The sequence below is a fragment of the Barbus barbus genome (assembly GCF_936440315.1).
Source record: "Barbus barbus genome assembly, chromosome: 32".
Taxonomy (NCBI): Eukaryota; Metazoa; Chordata; class Actinopteri; order Cypriniformes; family Cyprinidae; genus Barbus; species Barbus barbus.
In genome coordinates, this window is record NC_136760.1 from 23,364,293 (window position 1) to 23,384,965 (window position 20,673).

The window sequence follows — 20,673 nt, forward strand, 5'->3', positions numbered from 1 at the left end:
CCAGTCTCCCATTGCCTCTTAAAGGACCAGTTCTGTAGCCTAACATATTAAGATTGCATTTGTTTTTAATTTATTAATTAATCCATTTATTTTAATTCAAAGGTAAACATTATACACCCTCAAGTTTTTATACACATTTTTATACAATATATTTATAATTAGTAATGCATATTTTTACATAAATGCAATATTTTAATAATATAGTATAATAATACACAAAACATATATGAGATAATTGATATTAATAGTAAGCATAGATGGTGAGATTTAAAGAAATATAAATAATTTCACAAATTGGCTTGTTTGACTGTTTCATTTTATTTAGAAAATAATATAATTTTGTCATCGGGTCATCTTATTGTTTTTTTTTTTTTTCCAAAGACAAAGAATTTTACCCAAAGCCAGATGATCATTGACTGCTCAAGAGCTCCTTCAAGTTATTGTTTCTTTTTATATATATCGTCTAGTACGGAATATACATATTTGATCACAGAGTACAACCTTGGCACTAAACACTCATTATAATACAATATATCCAATTGTTAAAAATCCTTAGATGCAGCACTGGTATAATACTGATGAAGAAAATCACACCACAGGAAAAGACAAAAATAAACACATTTTAAATGAACAAATATCATATGTAAAAAAATAAAAATAAATAAATGTTACTAAAACAAGCCCAACAGATGTCTTTACAAAAGTAGCAATGATCACCTATTGTCTGCGAATAATAAAAAAAAAGTTTAATTTCTGTTTGATACAGCTGTGGTTACAGTTACCAAGTGGACTGATGTTGACGCAATAACCACGCTAAACAAATGAGACAAATCCAACCACATACATCCTCTTCAGCCGGGTGATTCATAGTGACATACGACTCCAGTGGTCATATTTGCAAACCCTTTGCACATCTTAACATGATAAAAAATAAACGTGCATCTGAATAGACCTTCATTTCTGCTCTCTATTTTCAAAACACTTCTTTTGGTTTAAGTTCTACACAGATCTGAAAGGCAAAATGTGTTCAAATTTCCACCATCACACACAAAAAGAGACAAACATAATCTTATTGTGTACAACATATCTGCACGCTAAATCTCCCTCATCCAGGCAGCGAAGAAAAAAAAATAGTAGCAGATCTAAACATTCACTCATTGCATCCACATACACAGTCCAACCATACATCACATTTGGGATCTGAGAGCATAATAACCAAAAATGAACAAAATAACAGTCAAATGAACCAATAACATCTAAGTACGAATATTGCAGGTAAGATATGGAAATCCAAATGGCCCACCTAAAGTTTAAGGCGGGAATACATATGTTTTGTATATAATAGAGCTGTAAAACCACCACACATTCACAAAGTTTTTACATTCAATCTTCCCTTCAACCCTGCTTTTAAAATGCCGCCAAACTGGTAAAAAAAATACCATAACTTTTCAAAAAGGCGATTACTTCCTGACATGCCCTTTATAGTGCTAGCAAACGGGCTGATCAATGGGCTCATATCCAGAGGTAAAACTCTACCCTATAATTGCCATCAAAAGCATTTATCCAGTCGTATGATCTCAACACAGTGCATATTACCCTTCTGTGAAAGAGGGACATAATATAATTTAATAATTAACACAAAGAAGTAACCTCAAATAGGATGTGACTGCAGATGGTTTAAACAAGAATCACAGCTGCAGAGCTTTACAAGCACCTTTGAATTAAACACTGAATTGTAGCCCAGAAGTTGGACAAATTGCTAACCGCTAACTTCATTTTGACCTCAAGTTCAAGTTTATTTGTATAGCGTTGCAAAGCAGCTCTACAGGAAATGAAGTTTCCACAATATATTTATCTATGGCAAAATTTGGTCATTCTGTATGTTGTTGGCATTAACTTTTCTCAGGTGTTCGGTCATCTCATCTCATTTAAGGGTTGGATCCAGACTGAAGCTTCTGTAAGTTACCACGGGATGTTAATGAAACAGAGAAACAAATAGAGACATACTGTAATTAGCGTAGCGGCTGCTCCATCTAAGCAAAAATGATTTGTTCAACCCAAGCTAAAAAATAATAATAATGTACATTTGATCAGATATAACTGCAGCACAAGGTTATAAAATGCATTGTGAATGCTTGGTTAAAGAGATGTGTCTTTAATCTAGATTTAAACATAGAGAGTGTGTCTGAACCCCGAACGTTATCAGGAAGGCTATTCCAGAGTTTGGGAGCCAAATGTGAAAAAGCTCTACCTCCTTTAGTGGACTTTGCTATCCTAGGTATTACCAAAAGTCCAGAGTTTTGCGACCTTAGGGAGCGGGTTGGATTGTAGCGTGGTAGAAGACGAGTTAGGTACGCAGGAGCTAAACTATTTAGGGCCTTATAGGCAAGTAATAATATTTTGTAAATGATACGGAACTTAATAGGTAGCCAGTGCAGAGACTGTAAAATTGGGGTAATATGATCATATTTTCTTGACCTGGTAAGAACTCTAGCCGCTGCATTTTTGGACTATCTGTAGCTTGTTTATTGAAGATGCAGGACAACCACCTAGCAGTGCATTACAATAGTTATTACATTGCATTACATTACAACCTGATTGCATTATGAAAAGAAAAATAAATAAATAATCATAGTCTGTTTGTAGGTTGATATATCGAAGTCAGAAGTTCAGATAATTCATTTCCGTTGAGACTAAAATCTAAACCCATAGCATATCTAATGCCTGGGAACTCCGAGACATGCTGCATTCACAATCCTTATATAATCCAAGGTCATATAAGCATATTTTCCATTTATATCTGTTTGACTGCTGCAGATTAATCATTTATCTGTCAGAAGCTATTTCAGTTGACTTCAGGTATGCAGTGCACAGAAACACCTGTGTTTGATTTGACCTTTCTTATGGTGAAGAACATGAACAATTTTCCTCCACACTTTGAAACAAGTTCCTCCACTGAAATCATGTTCTTAGGACCTGTTTTATCACCCAACATTTGCCATTTTACTGTTCTATTAGTTCATCCGCTATATTTAAATAAAGAAAATTAGCTTTAAGCAGAAAATTAGGTTTAATAGACACAAAACGGATTTAAGCGGGAATGAATATGATGTGGAATCTCCCTCCATTCAGACACATTCCTGTCCTGTTTTGCCTATGATATCATTAATGTATAAGGAGTTTCTGTCTCATTTGTGCCATTCTTAGGATAAAAAAAGCAATTTGTAAGGAAAAAAAGAGGAAAGAGTTCATATCACTTTTGCAGTTGTCACCACAAAAAAGGAGATACAATTATGGAAATAGAGAAATATGGTCCTTTTCTTAGAAGATAATCAGAATATAAATTGAATCATGACTGATTGGCTTTATTCTCTCTGAATTTGAGGGAGCAGTGTGACTGTGGGCTGGCTAGAGGCAACAGATGCGTCCAACACAACAGGATTTCACAGGTCTGCTGATCCGGTTTATCCACACTCATTAACCCAATCAGAGCAACAGGATGGGAAACTTTGAGCAACAGGGCACATATATGTCCATAAGAGGGTTAAGGTGGATTTTCAAACATTGTAAGTGTGATAGAACACAAAAATATGAAATAATAACATTCCAAGTGGACATCTTTGTTGGTCCTGGATCAACAATCCTATCAGTCCTATCAGACTTCAGAGTTAAGTTTGAAACGTATTTGCAAGGACGCAGTTGCAGACTTGCACACTTGGCCAGTGTATATTCCCATTAAACAGAGTTTGGAATATGGTTTATCCTGAATGTTGTTCCAGGACCAAAAAAATATATATAATAATCTAGGAACACATCCAAGAACACATCCTACCTGGCAAAACCTTTGTTCAATAAAGATAGTAAATAAGCCTAAAAAATACACAACTCTAAAAAATGCTATGTGTATTTATTCTCACCTGTCTGAAGCCCCTTTATCCCCTGGTCCACATGGAGTTATTCCTGAAATGGTAAACTAATGTGATGCTTTTAATCACTGTTGCAATATGTGGCCACCTCTGTAGCTCTCAGTGCCAAATGACTCTGTGTTAACCAGGTGCAACAAGTTTACCGCTATAAATTTGCCCACACTAACCAGAGTGTTTCATTTCCAGTTGACTTCTTTTGTATTTTTTGGTCCAAACAATGAAAGTAAATTTGGAACCGAATCTGTTGTGCTACCGTTCATGCAGGTTTGGAAAGACATGATTGTGAGTACATTTTGAAAGAATTTTTAACCAGCAAGACTTCCTTGGTCAACCAGTTTCATTGGAAATCTCAAGATGATTATTCAGTTTCATATGGCTATATTGGTTAACCAGCTGGACTAACACTAATAATATTCAGATTGGTTAGGACAAAAACTCAGATCTATATGGAAGAGGAACTTTTATATTGCTTGTTTTCTTCAGCTGCTCCTGTTTAAGACACGTCATAGTGTCTGTGGTAAAGTCTCGACAGCTAAAGTAATGTAATTTTAAGGACACTTTCACTTAGATTGACCCACTTCCTCTCCTACATTAGTCGCTCATAACTCATGAATGCTCATTTCTCGTGCTCTTCAATGTTCAAACCAATAACGTTTGCAGAAAACATAATTTATTTAGGAATATACTGTGTTCAAGCAGACTGAGCATGTGATTGACCTTGTTTATACAGACAGTAAAATCACTTCACGGAAAAGAAAGAGCAAACAACATCATTAAACCTCACAAGTAAGCTGTGCAAGTGCCGTTTAGTTCTCTGCTGGCGTCGTATTGGGTCCCTTAGTCCATTTTCTTTTATCTTCAGTAACTTTGAATAGCCGCGCCAAAGAGAAGTGGTGAAAAATCCGAAGTTCACAGGTACAATACATTTGCTTGGTTGCACAATCTTTGAAATGTCGTCAGCTTCTATGACGTTATGTCTTGCCAGATGATCAGGAAAGGCAAAATCTGAGAGGTGATGGTTATGTTTGACATCCTGGAAAATATCTGATATCCACTGCTGTTTATTGATGTTTGTGTCCGACGTTACCGTTTGAACGGCGGAAGTGCAACCTGAAGCTCAGGATGACATCATAGAGTCAAATCAAAAGGAGCAACAAATAACCCTGCATACCACATACACGCATGAATGACTCTGAATCTGAATGAATCCAGAGCAATAGTATAATAATATCATAGTGAATCAGACTCTTACATATTTGGCCTTCCATAAGTTTCACGAGGGAAAATATATTCGTGCTCAACTTCACGAACAATCTACATTTTACCTCCGGAAAAACATTCAATACACAGATTAGCATGAAGCACTTAATTTGACCTTTGGCCTTTTCAGAGCACTGTCGAAAACTGACCTGTGACATCAATAAATGATGCTGGCTTTCCAACTCAAAACATGTGCTAAGTGCAGGCGGGTCTTTATCAGATCATAGTCTCTAGTCAAATGAACTGTAACCTCTCGTAGTACTTTGTCATCTGTGTAAGAACAAAAATTACCACAGTCAAAACCACCATTTAGCGTTTTTCTTGCTGTGGTCCAAGTGCTGAGATTTTCTCCCTAGCCTTTTTAAATTCTTTTTCATGTGTCGGTGCTTTTGTCCAGCATTCGTAACTTAGTGTTGGTGTTGTACTCTTTTGTGGAACTCAATTAAACAAAAGACCATTAACAACAAAATGAAAAAGCAAACGAAAGGAATTGTTTGAACAATAAAAAAGTCATGCAGTTTGTTCAGACGCCACAAAAAACCCAAACCAAAACAAACAAAGCTCACCGATGCGTTTACGTGTCTTTCCAAGTGATTGTCTTTCATTATAAGCGAAACACGCTGAGAACACACAAGCAAAGAAACAAAACAAAAACCTAAACGAAAAATCAAACAAACTGTGTGATCAAAGAAAGTATACAAAAATAAAAATCAGCTTGCAATGACAAGTAAAGCACAACAGATCCAGGGCTGATGTTTGTTGTCATTCTTCTATAGACGTGAGTTTGACCAGGCGTTGGGGAAAGTAAGAGATCCCCTGCCTTCGTTTTGAATTTCCATATACCGATATCTTCATTCTATCAAACAAAGGAGGAGAAGCCAGCGATGGGGGCCCGGGAGCCTGGGGCCAAGCTGCTTGGGGGCCGATAAAGTGTGCCGTGCTGACTGGGTGGGTTGGAGCTTTGCTGGGATGGAGTGGGAGTCCGGCTGCCCTTGGGTCTAAACAGACTGCCAGTCTGGGACTGGCTCTGGGGCGTAGGCGTAGGCGAACTGAGCTGCGGGGGGAACGGGGGTAGAGGGGGCAGAGGCGGCGGAGGGGCGCAGGGTTCAGGCTCTACAGACTCTGACTCGGTGTAGTTGTAGGCCTGTGCTCGGGAGATTCCCTTCTGCTGCCTGCGCCAGGAGTTGTAGTAGGTGGGGTCGCTGATGTAGTGGTTGACGAATGAATGGGTCTTCTGTCGGTTGGGGTCCACCTCGTATTCGCTGTCACTGCCCTGGGGTGGAGAAAGAGAGAAAGAATGAGTGAGTGATGGAGACAGAATCACTTCAACAATCTCAATTTCAAGTAGGGAGATGATTTGAGTAGGTGTCCGGGATCAATCCATAGAATCAGAGGTTCCACTAGAAATAAGCATTTTACGTCACTTTGACAGCTGGGTTGCATGTTTTCTGTCTTGCTCTATTTGAATCATTATACGTTTAATTTTTCCATTAATTACACACAATATTCTTGAAAAGATTGGGGTCAGTAAAATACTTTACTAATACTAAATTTTATTTACTAATACTTTTATTCAGCCAGGATGCATTAAATTGATCTGTTGATGCTACTCTTTTGAACTTTTTCAGCTTCCACAAAAAATATCAAGCAGCACAACTATTTTCAGGATTGGTGATAATAAGAAATGCTTCTTGAGCACCAAATCTAAAAATATCATGTGATGCTTTTCCATGAGCTTTCATGTCACAGGAATAAATTACATTTTAATATATATTAAAATTAAATTTGTGTTTTAAATTGTAATAATATTTCATAATGTTACTGTTTTTAAGGTGTTTTTGATCAAATAAATGCAACTTTGGTCAGCATAAGAGACTTCTTTTAAAACATAAAATAAAAAAACTTATGAGTGGTAGAATATTTGTGATAATTATAATTCATAATATTTGTGAGTAGTTCATCTTAAGAGGTAACCCAACTATCATGTATGCTATTGATACAGTAGCAGTTTCTGAATTGACAAAACTTTGGCTAAAATGAGTGTTAATAAAGATTATCAGAACAGAAATCATGGCTGACAAGTGTGAGTTTGGTGAAAATAACGAGTTATTAATTCGATCATAAAACATCTGATTTACATTGACCAACATCACTGCATACAAGTAAAACAAACTTCAAGTTACCAGTTCAATGTTCAGTAAAATACTGTAAAGCTTTACAGTATTTATAATCTAAAGGGACACTGACAAGCTTTTATCAAACAGTGTGTTTCAAGTAGTTTTTCTTTTTAATCTGCTGTTGCAAAGAGAATAAGACATCAGACATGACAACATCAGCCTGAATAAATGAAGAATATGCAATGAACTCTACTTGCAATCTCTAATGTCCTTCCCCAAATCATCAAAGCTTTATTTACTGTGGGAAGGAAGCACTGAAATGCAACAGACCACATACCTAATTTTTAATCAGTCAAAAATCACTAAAACAGAATGAAAAGCCAAAAAGGGAGGGAGGAATAAAAAAAAGGCTCTATCTATCATTTAAAAATAACCTCAATGCTTTATGACAACCAGTGTACCCTCTGGCACCAATCACACGCTACGTTTAGGGGGTCACACGTCCATATGGTGGGGTTTTGACCATGTATGCATGAATCTAATGGAGAGGATAAAAATGGACAAGCGCTAGGAAGCGACTTCCTGTCAGTCAATGCACAATGCATGTCCTCACCCTTTGAGTTGGAAGAGTATGGAGGCCCACAGTCTTAAAGGAGAAAACAAGCGCCTCCTAGAGGTAAACAGAGACATGGGGTTTAAAGCAGTGCAGTATGGGCCCTAAGTCATATTTCATGGGACAAACAATGGCTTCTTGGTGCATTACCTTTACAAAAAAGTACTGTAAAATCAGTTTTGTTTAAAATATTAAATGAACACAATTTATTTCATAACAAACCCATATTATTATAACAATTTGAGTTAAACATTCAAATAAAAAATATTCAGTATTAACATTTAGTATTTATACCCCGGTTTCACAGACAAGTCTTAAGCCTATTCCTAGACTAAAATGTAAGTCTGAACTGTTTCAACTGAAATAAACTTTCACTGACTGATCTTAAAATATATCAGTGCCTTTGTTTTGTCTCAAGATGCACACCAGTAATGTTTTTTTTCTAAGCATGTTTATAAAAATTATTTAAATGTCCTAATTGAACTGTGGCCTAATCCTGGCTTAGTCTAAGCCCTGTCAGTGAAACCGGGCCATAATGTATTTCTTTTACTTAAATATGTATTCTTCTTTGTATGTCTTAACCTTTGTGTTTTTAATTTTTATAAAAAAAAAAAAAATCCATAAAATAACAAATATAGACTTTTGGACCCTACTGTCTACTACTGGAAAGCATAAACGCATATGTTTATTTAAAAGATGCTGTTTGGAAATTCAAAGAATGCCATGCTATTTTATCAGCAGGCTAGTAACATGATACTTTTTTGTAAGGGTAATGCGGGCTGGGAGTACTTCTCAACGCTTTCTTTGACACTTTAATGCCTTTCTTGGAACAACCTCGAGTAGGTTCCTCATGGAAGCCTCCTACACTCTTTGTTGAGACAGCACTCTGCATTAGAACAATGGACAACTGTATCAAGATCAGGTCTCCATCAATCTTTGTCTTCCACCACCACATCTATTACAACACCTTCTCTCTTCTCTTTATGACATATCTGCCTCACACTTCTAGAGCGGGCTGATGGGAGTTCACCACAGATGCATCCTAAAGTACCAACCAAGCTTGCATTGCCAAATGGAGAGGGGAAAATTGAAAATAAGAGAAAAGTACCATCATAGATCAGGCTTTTAGGGTTTGCATATCATTTTAAGAGGACTCATCTATCCTCACCACCACTTTCTACACTCCCTCCGCCAGAAATTCAATCCGGGAATATATAAATGCTGCTTTTAGGAGTTGATTCTGATCTTTCTGAATAGCTAGACTCTCGCTCCACTTTTGACTCATTTAATCAAAATTTAATCCACCCTGTCTGAGAGGTCAGTCATTTGAGGTCTTTCACTAGGCTATGTGGCAATGTCAAATTAATGACAACAAGAATTGTCTTGCACTTCTATCGCTAACTTAACTATTGCAAAACACAGATAAGATCACTATATTAAATGTATAGTTTTGGCAAAACAGTTCAACATTTTTTCTTGCCTTTCTCTGTTAGTGAAAAGACTAAGAATGCACATATCTCTCCAGTCCACCATTATTATACACACACATATGTGACACACATGCCTCTGTTCAAATTCCAGAGAGGAAAGGAGTTTCCCCCAAACTAGCCCCACATCCCCCTAAAATAAGAGCTGCAGATGTCATGCCAAAGACCTGCTGAATCCCTTTCATCCATTTTTTCTTTAAACAGCAAAGACCTTTGAGGGAAAAATCTATATCTATATCAAATCAAATCTATATGATAAAATACAGAAAATCACTTTTTTTGGCTCTCTGTACATAAGAGAAAATTCCTAAAAAATCTCATTTCATGGAATCCCGCTATTAGATAAAATAAAAACCTTTCCTGAAACTATGACTTAAGTGCTTTTCAATGCTGTTTAAGTTAAACATTTCTGCATTTTGACTTCTGTTTAGCCAAGCTAATTTTTTTCCCACTGTTTTATTCAATGATCAATATGCATGTTATGTCTATAATAATACAAACTGAATTACAGTGTTTCCCATTTACATGTAAATTTATAAATTATATGTTTTAATGATCATTTATTTTATAATAGGACAAAATATTTATTAATAATGTTATTAAAGATCAAGAATACATATATATATTAGATTTTTTTTGACATTTCACATCCATTTTACATACATGCATAAAGCTAAACATACTATTGATCATGGACGTTTCTAGCATCATGCTTTTATTATTGAGCAAGTGCTGATTTCAGCTTCTTAAACAACTGCAGCGCTCTAATGAGAGACATTCCAGTCATACCGGCAAATTCAACAACTCAATAAGCAGCAAACAAAACACCCTGTAATTCAGCTTTGAAAGCTTTATTTGTTCAGTGTGACCTCACAGCGAAGCCAAGCTCAGAAACTAAAGCTGCATGCTGACATGGTGTGTGTGTGGTCAAAACATGTCGGTTGACCCAGAGAGCCATGACCTACTCCTGCCCTCCCCCGCTGACACATGCAAGACATGACAGCTGTTCTCTCCTCCAAAAATGTTTGTTTGCATTCATCCACCCTTCTGATATTCTTTCTCCTCAATCTCAATATTTTCAAGCTTGTTTGTATAAAGATTGTATTGTATAATGTGCTATATATAACACAAATAGAAACTGAAATACCACAGAAACCCATTTGATGAAAATAATCAAATCACAGCATATCGGCTAGAGTGATATTAGTGCTGTATAGGGCAGCTATGCCAAACCACCTAGAGGGAGAATCTAGATAAAATTAAAGGCAGTTTAGATGGAGATTGTGGAAGTTGCAAAAAGAGTACATTGTGATAAGGGCAATGCTGGTACCAAACGAAACGGTAAAAGATATGTTTCCCAGACACTTGATTATGATGACAGTGTGATTCACGCCTGCTTCTTATCATACAGACATTCTGTTGATCAATGCCTTTATGAAGTTACTAAAATAAGCTTCAGATCACACAAAATCCAAACCAAGTGTATATGCCAAGATATTCAACTAAACACGAAATAATAATAACAGAAAAAAAAGCTGATGACAGATTGTAATGGGTCTGGTTAAAGAATGCTCAGATGGGAGGATCTGATCTTACTGGAACTGGTTGTTTGGCACGTATGTTTTGTCTCCTGCAGAGAGAGAAAGTGGGGCAAGATGTTCCCTCCCGGAAAATCCCGGTTTGAGTATAGCCCTTGCCCTACAGAAATCCTTTAAAATGAATGAAACTTCACTTCCTCTGTTGACTTACATTTAGATAGAGACACTAGCCTGACCTTGTGAGATTTGCGAGAGAATTACATCTAGATACGTTTTAGACAAGATTATGGATGTTTTCTTTCTGCAATAGATGACAGTGCTGATGCATCACTAAAGAGGCATTACATGTGTGAGATTTTTGTCTAATCTGCTCAAAAAGCCTCAACAATTTAACACAGGCCACAAGATTTAGGTTTAAGGCCAGTGTGACCGCCAAAACAAACCCACCCCCACTCATATCTTTACAGAGAAGGATGGAGAAATCCTATTGTGGCACAGATATGGTTAACTGAAGGGGAGGAGCTTAGGAAGTGTCTATGTCTCACATTCCACCAATCCATTAGAATATTAAGCACAGCAGGCGATCGGATAGACAAAGATGCACTGTTATTAGGGCTGAGCAATATAGCCAAAAATTATATCTTCATACTTTTCAAAAGTTTGTAAGAAATTTGTACTTTTATTACGCAACGGTGCATTAATCAAAAGTAACAGTAAAGACATTTATAATGTTTATAATTCTAAATTCCCAGGTTACTTTTGCTTAGTTAATGTTTTTAAGTTTACACTGGGCAAAACAAAATATTAAAGTTTTCGGTTACAGAACAGCTGAATTGTGTTAGTTTACTCAACTCTGAGTAGGTTGACTCGGAGTTAAGCGTGTGCACCACGACTATGAAGAGTCATGATCAGCAGAGCACAAGTCACCATGGCAACAGCTCCCACCAAATAGACATCAGCGTGCGTATCCATTAGTGCATAACTGTAATTCTTAATAACTGTCAATAACTGTTATAATATCAGAGGTTAAAACTGTAAATTATTGAACTAATATTCATTTTAATGGTATCCCATGGCCACAAAAAAAAGGAAAAAGACAGAAAAGCAAGAACATGGCAGCAGCTAAAAATGAAGAATAAAAACACAATTCAATCCAGGTAAAGCTTTAAACATGAAAGGTTCATGGGTGTGGGCTAAATGACTTTACAAACATTTGACATTAAATATCATTTAATGTCTATTTCAATGCGATGCAGCTTTTTCCACAAAGTCTAACACTCTTTTCACATAATTACATATTCTCTAATCCAACCTGTTACATATCTTAATTAGAGTAATAATATTAACTACTGACTTGTCGACAGCAAGCACCAGCACCACTGACAGATGAAGAGGAGATGGTCAAGTATTGAAAGATTTGTAAAAATCCAAAAGTAAAAAGAATAACTTTTGCTTTTGTATTAGGAAATAAAGATGACCAAAAAAATTGTGAATCATTTGTTTATTTAACAGCTGTGGTGGTGGTTACGGCTCGTACTACCCCTCCATCAGGCATCCTTCCATTCATAAAGTAATCAGTTTCATTTTCAGAAGGTGCGATGGTGGGGATATGCTTGTCATCAAAGCATCCGACCACAGTGGAAATCCTGAAGGAAATTCTGATTATTGGGTACTTCCAAAGGTCACAGAAAGATGTTATCAAGTGAACGTCATTTCTCAGATTAGCCTCATTTAAACCAATTTCTACACCACTGATCTACAGTCCTGTGATACTCCTCTTTGACGGATTTGTGCCCAGGAAAAAAAATTCTCAGAAAGAGCGTGAGAGCAGTGCACTTTCCTTAACACTCTGAATCTCTGATGTTTTAAAGGGCATTTTTTATTGTATTTTGCAAATTATCTTCCAATGGGGTAAGAAATTAAAAATATTCTTGTTTCCGTTTGCATTAAGATTATTTTTCTTACCCTATGGTGGACAATTTTACTTGTTTTATGTAAAATGCACTTAAAAGGAAAATCCCCCAGGAAACAAGACTAAATATAGACAATTTTTCACATATAAAATGCATATTCATAATTTTTAGATATTTGTACTTGAAATAAGACAAAAGTAAAAAAACAACTCAAGAAAAGCAATTTTGCAGCGTGAATGAATAAGGTATTTAGACTTCGCTAACACTTTAAAAAGGGGGAGGAGACCGAAAGAAACTCCGGGTTTACCGAAGAAAACCTGCTCCCGACCAGGTTAGGTTCACAGAGTAAGTTACCACGGTAACTGACTATGAACATAAGTTACCTCTCTTTCAGAAACGGGCTTGACTTACCCTGCTTTCTCGGGTTTGATAAACCTCCCATTTTGAAACAGAAAACCCAGAATTTCCCTCATTTCAGGGTTAACATACTCAGAGTTTTCACTTAACCTCCTTTCTGAAACAGGCCCCTGGAGACGCTGTGTTTCGTTGTGAAAGTGAAAGTGAAAGTACTTTGGGCTTCCAAAAGAGGACACAACTAGAAATCAGTGGTTAAGTTGTATTTACAACACTGTTCCAGAGCAGTTCAACCCAAATATTAGAGTGTGTGCAGCGCATTTTACGGAGGACTATTTCCTGAACCTGGGAGTAACCTGCTTGCTATCAAAGGCTGTTTCTATAAAGTGGGGCAATTCCAACTTTGCAAGGACAGTCTGATGCTTCTGACTCATAGCCTGTAAGTATGTTTTCTTATTTAAAGAATTTGCCACTGACTATTCAAAGGCGAGTTTTAAGCTTGTAGTAATGCTTGTTTGGAGTTTCTACGATTACAAATGCAGACATGGTAATGTTTACGTGGCACGATGCAACGCACAGCGTAAAAAGACAATATGGTGAGGGGCGAAACATTTCTGTCTCACGCTTGAGGTATTTGGCCAATCACAACACACTAGATAGCTGGCCAATCAGAGCATGCCTCACTTCTGCGAATGATGAGCTTTGTAAAAATCGATGCGTTTCAGAAAGTCGGGGCATAGAGGAGCAACAATAATGTACAGTATGTGAAAAATAATGTGTTTTTTTAACCTTAAACCACAAACACATTGCATTACACCAAATACACAAAATAATGTTCTTTTTAGCAACGTCATATGACCCCTTTAAAAAGTTAAAAAAGAAGCATATTAAAATAAAATTAGCTTTATAATTTTATATTGGCAGCAAAATCAGTGCAAATGTACTTGATATATGCATGGTCCAGCCCGTTACGCCATGTTTCATCCAATATCATCAAGATGCACACATTTCTCCAAATTAAATCTAACATTTTACTATAGCATAAAAGTGACTGATGAGAAGCAAAAACTTTCCATGAGCTATTTCAGGCTCTCACTGGGAAGAATCTCAGTGTTGATGATGTGATGCTGGGATGATCATCAGAGAGCCAATTAAAACAAAGATGCTTTGACATGGAAGGCTGCCCTAACAATCCCTGCTGTTAGCTGCAGCCGTAGCTCCAGCATTTCCAACAAAAACCAAAAGCAGCTCAAAATCAGATTTAAAATAAACTTTGTGTCCAACACACTCAAATGACTAGACAGAATTACACCTGTCCGACATCTCATTCATCTCCCATGTTCTCAGGTTTGTTGGCTTGCCAAATTAATTTGAGCCGTCTCAAATTAAGAGTTCCTGAACAATGTCAGTATTATACATCTCTGTGGCGGCTCTGGCTCTTTTGGAGACAGCTCAATGGATCTGCAATAGCCTGGAGTTATCCGCTCAATAAAACTTCAAAGAGAGATTCCAGCCTCTCTCTTCACTCTGCTCGATGGCGATGATACCAGACTTTAGCAGGAGCAGAAGGGGGACAGGAGATGCTCTGTTTCTAACCATGAGTCAAAGGTGTCCGGATGCCAGCAGTCTAGAAGGTGGTGCCAGGAGGTGTCAGCGAAGAGTGAGGAGGAGACGAAAACTTTTGACATTGCATGTGCATTTTGGGAGGTACTAGTGACAGTGCATAACATTTTAAATGAAATGAAATGCTTGAAATCCTTTGGGAAATAAACTTCCCACAACTAAATATTTTTTTTCAAACTATTTTTTTGTAAGAATAATAAGAAAGAAATCTAGAAAAAATTAAAAAGTAAATTTAAAAATATATTTCTGCCTCAAAAATGGGATTGCATTAACTACATTTAAAGCTGAAATATATGTACACCTAAGACTCTGAATCAATAATAATAATGATAATAATTATGTATATAATAATACTAATAATAATAAAACTGAACTAATCAATATGCATTTAGCTATAGTATTTTGTGTTATACTAGGAAAAACTTATATATAACTTTTTTGTGTTATTGGGAAATGGTTATTACAAATTTTAAGCAACATGAGTGAACTTTTTTACAATAATATTCTACTCAATCTACCTTCAATTTCATTAAAAATCCACTCCACAAATGATAGGGGGCACGATGCTTCTGAAAAGAAGATTAAAAATAGATTCATGTTTTGCAGCAGTGTTTCATTGGAAATATAAGACTGTTAGTGTGAAGAAAACAGCACGTGTGTGTGTGTGTGTGAATGTGTGTTTCCTGCTCTCTTTGCCAGTCTGCGAGTTTGATTAAGTAAATGCCAATGCTAGACTTTCACACAACTCAAACTGAATGGTTTCTGCTCATCATGCCAGCTACATGGTCACTTGAGAGAAGTGGAGAGACTCCAATCAAAGCCTTCCAGTTCTCACACTTTAATCTGTATGTGTCTGTGTGAGTATTTGTTTGATACGAATTCCTGTGTGCTGCACTGTGTTGTGTTCTCAAGTCTACCACAGATTTTCAAACCCATGCCTCAGGACACAAAGTCTGGAGAGAATGAACTAGGAGGCAGCAGAATGTTCTGGACATGATATAAAAAAACAAACAAACAAAAAACAACAAAAAGCTAACCACCCACAGGACCTAGCCTGGATTGAAGCCATGTGCAAGTAAGGCAAATCTCAAGTAGGGTATTACAGACCTTTCCTGCAGGGCTGTATCCTACTTTTGAGAAAGTTTCAGCACAGCAAGTCTTGTCCTAATAAAAGTGTGTGATAAGGGAATTTCTAAATGAATGTGACTAGATTTAGCATTAGAAATTCTGCTTGGAGGTTGAAGGGATAGTTTACCCAAAAACGCCCTCATGTTATTTTCAGAATTTTTGTGAATTTATTTGAGATTTTTTTAGATACTGGTTGCTCTTTCCCGTACAATTACAAACTGTGAACTATAGCTTTCAGGTTTTGGAAAGGATGCAAAAGCACCATAATCAGAAAAGCATATATGCATATTTACATCCTTTTAAAAGCTTTAAAGTCTCTTGAAATGAGGGTGAGTAATTGAGAACAGAATTATTGGGTGAACTATCCCTTTAACACATATTAACACACACAGACTGACAATGTCTCGTGACAGAACCTTGTTACCTGTGAATCTGAGATCTCTGATGGTTTCTCTGTGAGGCTGCTGCTCTCTGCTGGGATCAGGTCATTGAACTTGGTGCTGACGTCCTCATCTGAGTAGTGTAGACTGCCTGGACTGGGTCGAGGAGGTGACCTGAGCGAAAAATACGGCACAAGACCATTTTTATAAGCACTGGGTGAATACTGTCTAAATGTACAACTTCATTATTTTTAACATGAATATTGTTTTTAACTTATTTTACAAGAATGTATGTATGTATGAATGAATGAATAAATATTCCCTCCCCCCGATATTAAAATATTTATTGGAATGCCTTAATAAAATTAATTTAATTTATATATATATATCTGACAGTATGAAGCATCTTTAGAAAAGGTTTGGCAGTAATTCCAGCTGCAGACACTTGTGCCTTTGTTAGGTGAATGAAGTACAGTGTGTGTTTGTATTGAGAGGGGACTCGTTATGAGCATCATGGGACCACTGTAAGATGCCAGCTCCGAGGGGTTTCTGCATAATTAAGTCTCTGTGATACAGCAGTGGAGAGCAGCTAAAAAAACTTGTGAATTCTGGATTATGCTTCAGCTATTAAAAATATAAAAACCTCTTTTACTGACTGTGGTTTTCCGCCTGAAAACCTGAAATATTTCTGTTACTCTATGAGAAACCTTTAAAAATCAGTTTACTGCAAGGTCTAATACAAGTGTTACTATGCTTTTTTTCAAAACCTAAAAAGTGTCATTTTCTCTGCCACTAATACTGAACCATTCCAAAACAAACTCCACATCCATGTTTGCAGTCTATTGGTGTACAAGTTGTTTGCACTTTTCTCTTTTCAAAGCTGCATTCATGATTGCTAAGGAAACACAAACCTAGTTGCTGAACACATAAACATAATGTAAATATACAGCTACTGCAAACTGCATACTCCTCCAACATATCATCACTAATATGTGATCTAAGAAAAAAATGGAAAATGCATTACATTTTTATTTCTACAGAAAAATATCTATGAATAAAAAGAAATTAAACAATATTTCACTGATTATCTTTGTCTCAGATTTTCTTTCTAAAATGCATTACATTTTTATTTCTACAGAAATATATCTGCAAATAAAAATAAATGTATCTTATCTTTATCTTACTGTGGTCTCTCATACTGTATTTAAGTAAAAGTAAAATGGCAGATTTTAAAAATACACAAAAAAGCTACTCAATTACAGTAACGTGAGTAAATGTAATTCGTTACTTTCCACCTCTGCCTGGAAAACAATAAGGCCATGAAAATGACAAAGTTTTTTGTTTTTTGGGAGATTTTTGGGTGAACTACCCTAGTCAAAAATTAGTCGAAAACAAATGCTGTACGCTACCCAAACTTTTGCTCCGATTTTGTTTAAGAAACCACTGACACACTATGACAGACAGACAAGAATCTTAAAAGAAAGACCCGCTTTTAGTTCTCAAATCTCAAACCACAGCAGGCAGTCACTGAATCCTGCCATTATCTTGAGAAGAGAAGCTCTCTGTATTGTGTTACTTGAGCTATGCAAAGTCATAACTATTGAGGTTAAAACAGCAAGACAGCGTGCTTGAACCAGCTCGCTGCAGTGGGCATACATCAACCGTCTTTGATTCTTTCCACCTTCATGCTCCTGTCACTTCTCTAAGATTTCCCTGAGGTTCTTCATTCACTTTCCTGATCCTCTCAGCCGGTGAGCCCACAATCTAACTTGGGCTCTGTAGACCCTCCACCCGGGAGAGAACAAAGCCTGTGGAACTTCATCTGCACATTCCTCCCACACCTCTCCCTTAATCTGCAGCCAGAGGAAAGAGCCTGGCATCCCCTCAAAGACCAGAGGACCTTTGATCCTCCACAAGGTGACTCAGGATGAAGGAAGGCAGAAGCTGAGAACTAAGCAGTGATAATTGGGCAGATTTCTCAAATGGGACTGGATATACGCCCCTGGCGCACCTGGAAATATTGCTACAGGTGTGAGCACCTATTCATGGCATTGCTTGACAATTCTCAAAATATAAAACATTGCAATATTTAAATTCTATGTGCAATTTAAATAAAATAACAAAAAAAAAAAAAAAAGATTAAAAAAAATGTTGTGCAATCTATGCAGACACTTAAATTCTTAACTTCTTATGCAGTACCTACGCCACCAAATCCATATTTTCAAAAAATAAACTGACATTAAGCATAGTATTAGTATTATTAAGCATACACAGCCAACAGAGCAATTTTGTCTTTACTGTTCCAATACTTATGGAGGGGACTATATTTCAAAACAGTCCCGTTTCAGAAAGAACGGTGGCAGTATAGGTGCAGGTCACGAACCAGAATCTGTTATTGCACTTAGCCTGTGACTTGTCAAAGAGAAATGCTCTCATTAGTGGAAACAGAAACTTTTTATACTGAGTTTTATGATGGAAAGTAGGATCTTATGAAGGTAGAGCCATGATGAATAAGAAACCCCTAGATTTTGGGCTATTTTTGCCTCATTATTGCCACGTGGTTGAAGCTTTATGGGAATTTAATAGTTCTATGTGCAAAGTAAAAAATAAGCACATATGATAATTGATTTACTGCTTCATATAAAGTTACCAAACCTACTGGGCAAAGTGACAGGTGAACATTAGCGTATTAAATTGCAGCTATTGCTGTACTTAGATTGAGTAATTTTTTGTTATGACCATTCCATTTGTAATACGAAAATCTGACATATAAATATACATACACACAATATGTAGCTGACATATTTCATCCTGAAAACCTGCATGCTCATATTAAAAACCCTAAAAATCTGCATGCTCATATTTAAAACCTTGAAAGACTGAGACAAAGGGAGAAACTTCCACTAACCTGGTATAAACGCCATTTTTGCGGCAGAAGGAATTTTTGACAGACAGTCGTCGATTGTTCAGTTCCAAGGCAGGGAAGCGGCTCTCGTCCAGGCTGACCATCTCTCCATGTGTCAATGCATTGCAGTTGGAATTGTTGCCTGGATGAGATATGGAGACATTGAGAGATCATTAAGACATAGTTTGGACCAAAACTGAGATGTGACAAATTTTGATCTGCTTTGGGCCTTACTAAATGAATTGAAACGGAAATTAATTTTGTCCCCATGGTCAATCATGATATAATGCCACCAGAACCACAAGGCCATAAACCAAATAATCTCTAAACCTTTGTTATTTTTGGAGCTGAACACCCTCATTAAGATAAAACAGTTATGGGCTGGCAGGTGGTGTTGTGTGAATGGTGTGTATGTGCTTGTGTCTGAAATTTGTTTGATGGAGTGTGTTTTAGTGTGGAAGCACAAACTGGGTCTCTTACGCTCCCTCAGTTTGTTTAACATGCTTAGTGACCCACATGACAGTGTCCCACCCCTCAGTTCTGTTGTGGTCAGCCTGCTCTTACTACAGAAATGCTGACCACACACCACACACGCATACCACACTGAAGATGTCACAGCAACAACAATGCTGTTTCATTCATCACACCTCTCCCTGAATGACCCTTTGACATAAACAAACACACACACAAACAGACAGACAGAAAGAATGATAGACAGAATGACAGATAGACAGAAGGATAGATAGAATGATAGATAGAACTACGGATGGATGGACGGACAGACGAATGGATGGATGGACAGATGGATGGACAGAACGATAGATAGATAGATAGATAGATAGATAGATAGATAGATAGATAGATAGATAGATAGATAGATAGATAGAACGATAGATAGATAGATAGATAGACAGACTGACACATACTTGAGTCAGATTTCTTGGCGTATTTCTTGCTCTGGCCTCTGATGATGAGGATGAAAACTAGAAGCAGGATGAAAATGAGGCCGACCAGAGCCACCACCACCAGAAACCACCATTCCTCATAGAACGGAGCCACTTTTTGTGCTGAAATTAAAAACAGATGCATATATCATTAGAAGAATTAACCTTTGTATTATTTCAGATTGATTTTCACTTGTTCTAACTTTCTAAGAGTTTGAACTAACCTGATATAGATGGTGACGGTTGGCTTGGAGACCCGTACCCATAATCATTCACCCCGATGACCCGGAAGTCATAGCTGACTCCCTGTTTCAAGATATCCATGTTGAAGGTGTATGATGTCACTTCCTTGGGAATGTCCTTGATTAAGATGTCCCACAAGCCTTCATCTGGAACATTTTTTAAGAAATAAAAATGCCTAGTCATTCATAGTCGCATAGTTTATATCAGTCATAAGTTCTATGAGTCTGATGACATTAGAGAAA

General features: G+C 36.9%; 1 protein-coding gene across 1 annotated transcript in view; it reads right to left on the reverse strand.

Moving 5' to 3' along the window:
• Positions 1 to 4,576: 4,576 nt before the first annotated feature.
• Positions 4,577 to 20,673, reverse strand: part of LOC306852614 (protein sidekick-2-like) — a 307,487-nt gene continuing 291,390 nt past the window's right edge. The window contains exons 41-47 of the mRNA XM_079389591.1: positions 20,413 to 20,577; positions 20,171 to 20,311; positions 19,248 to 19,386; positions 16,384 to 16,513; positions 15,939 to 15,995; positions 7,917 to 7,973; positions 4,577 to 6,459 (exon numbers count right to left, since the gene is read on the reverse strand). Coding sequence (XP_079245717.1) covers positions 6,046 to 6,459; positions 7,917 to 7,973; positions 15,939 to 15,995; positions 16,384 to 16,513; positions 19,248 to 19,386; positions 20,171 to 20,311; positions 20,413 to 20,577 — 1,103 coding nt within the window. The 3' untranslated portion in view covers positions 4,577 to 6,045. The remainder of the gene's footprint in view (positions 6,460 to 7,916; positions 7,974 to 15,938; positions 15,996 to 16,383; positions 16,514 to 19,247; positions 19,387 to 20,170; positions 20,312 to 20,412; positions 20,578 to 20,673) is intronic.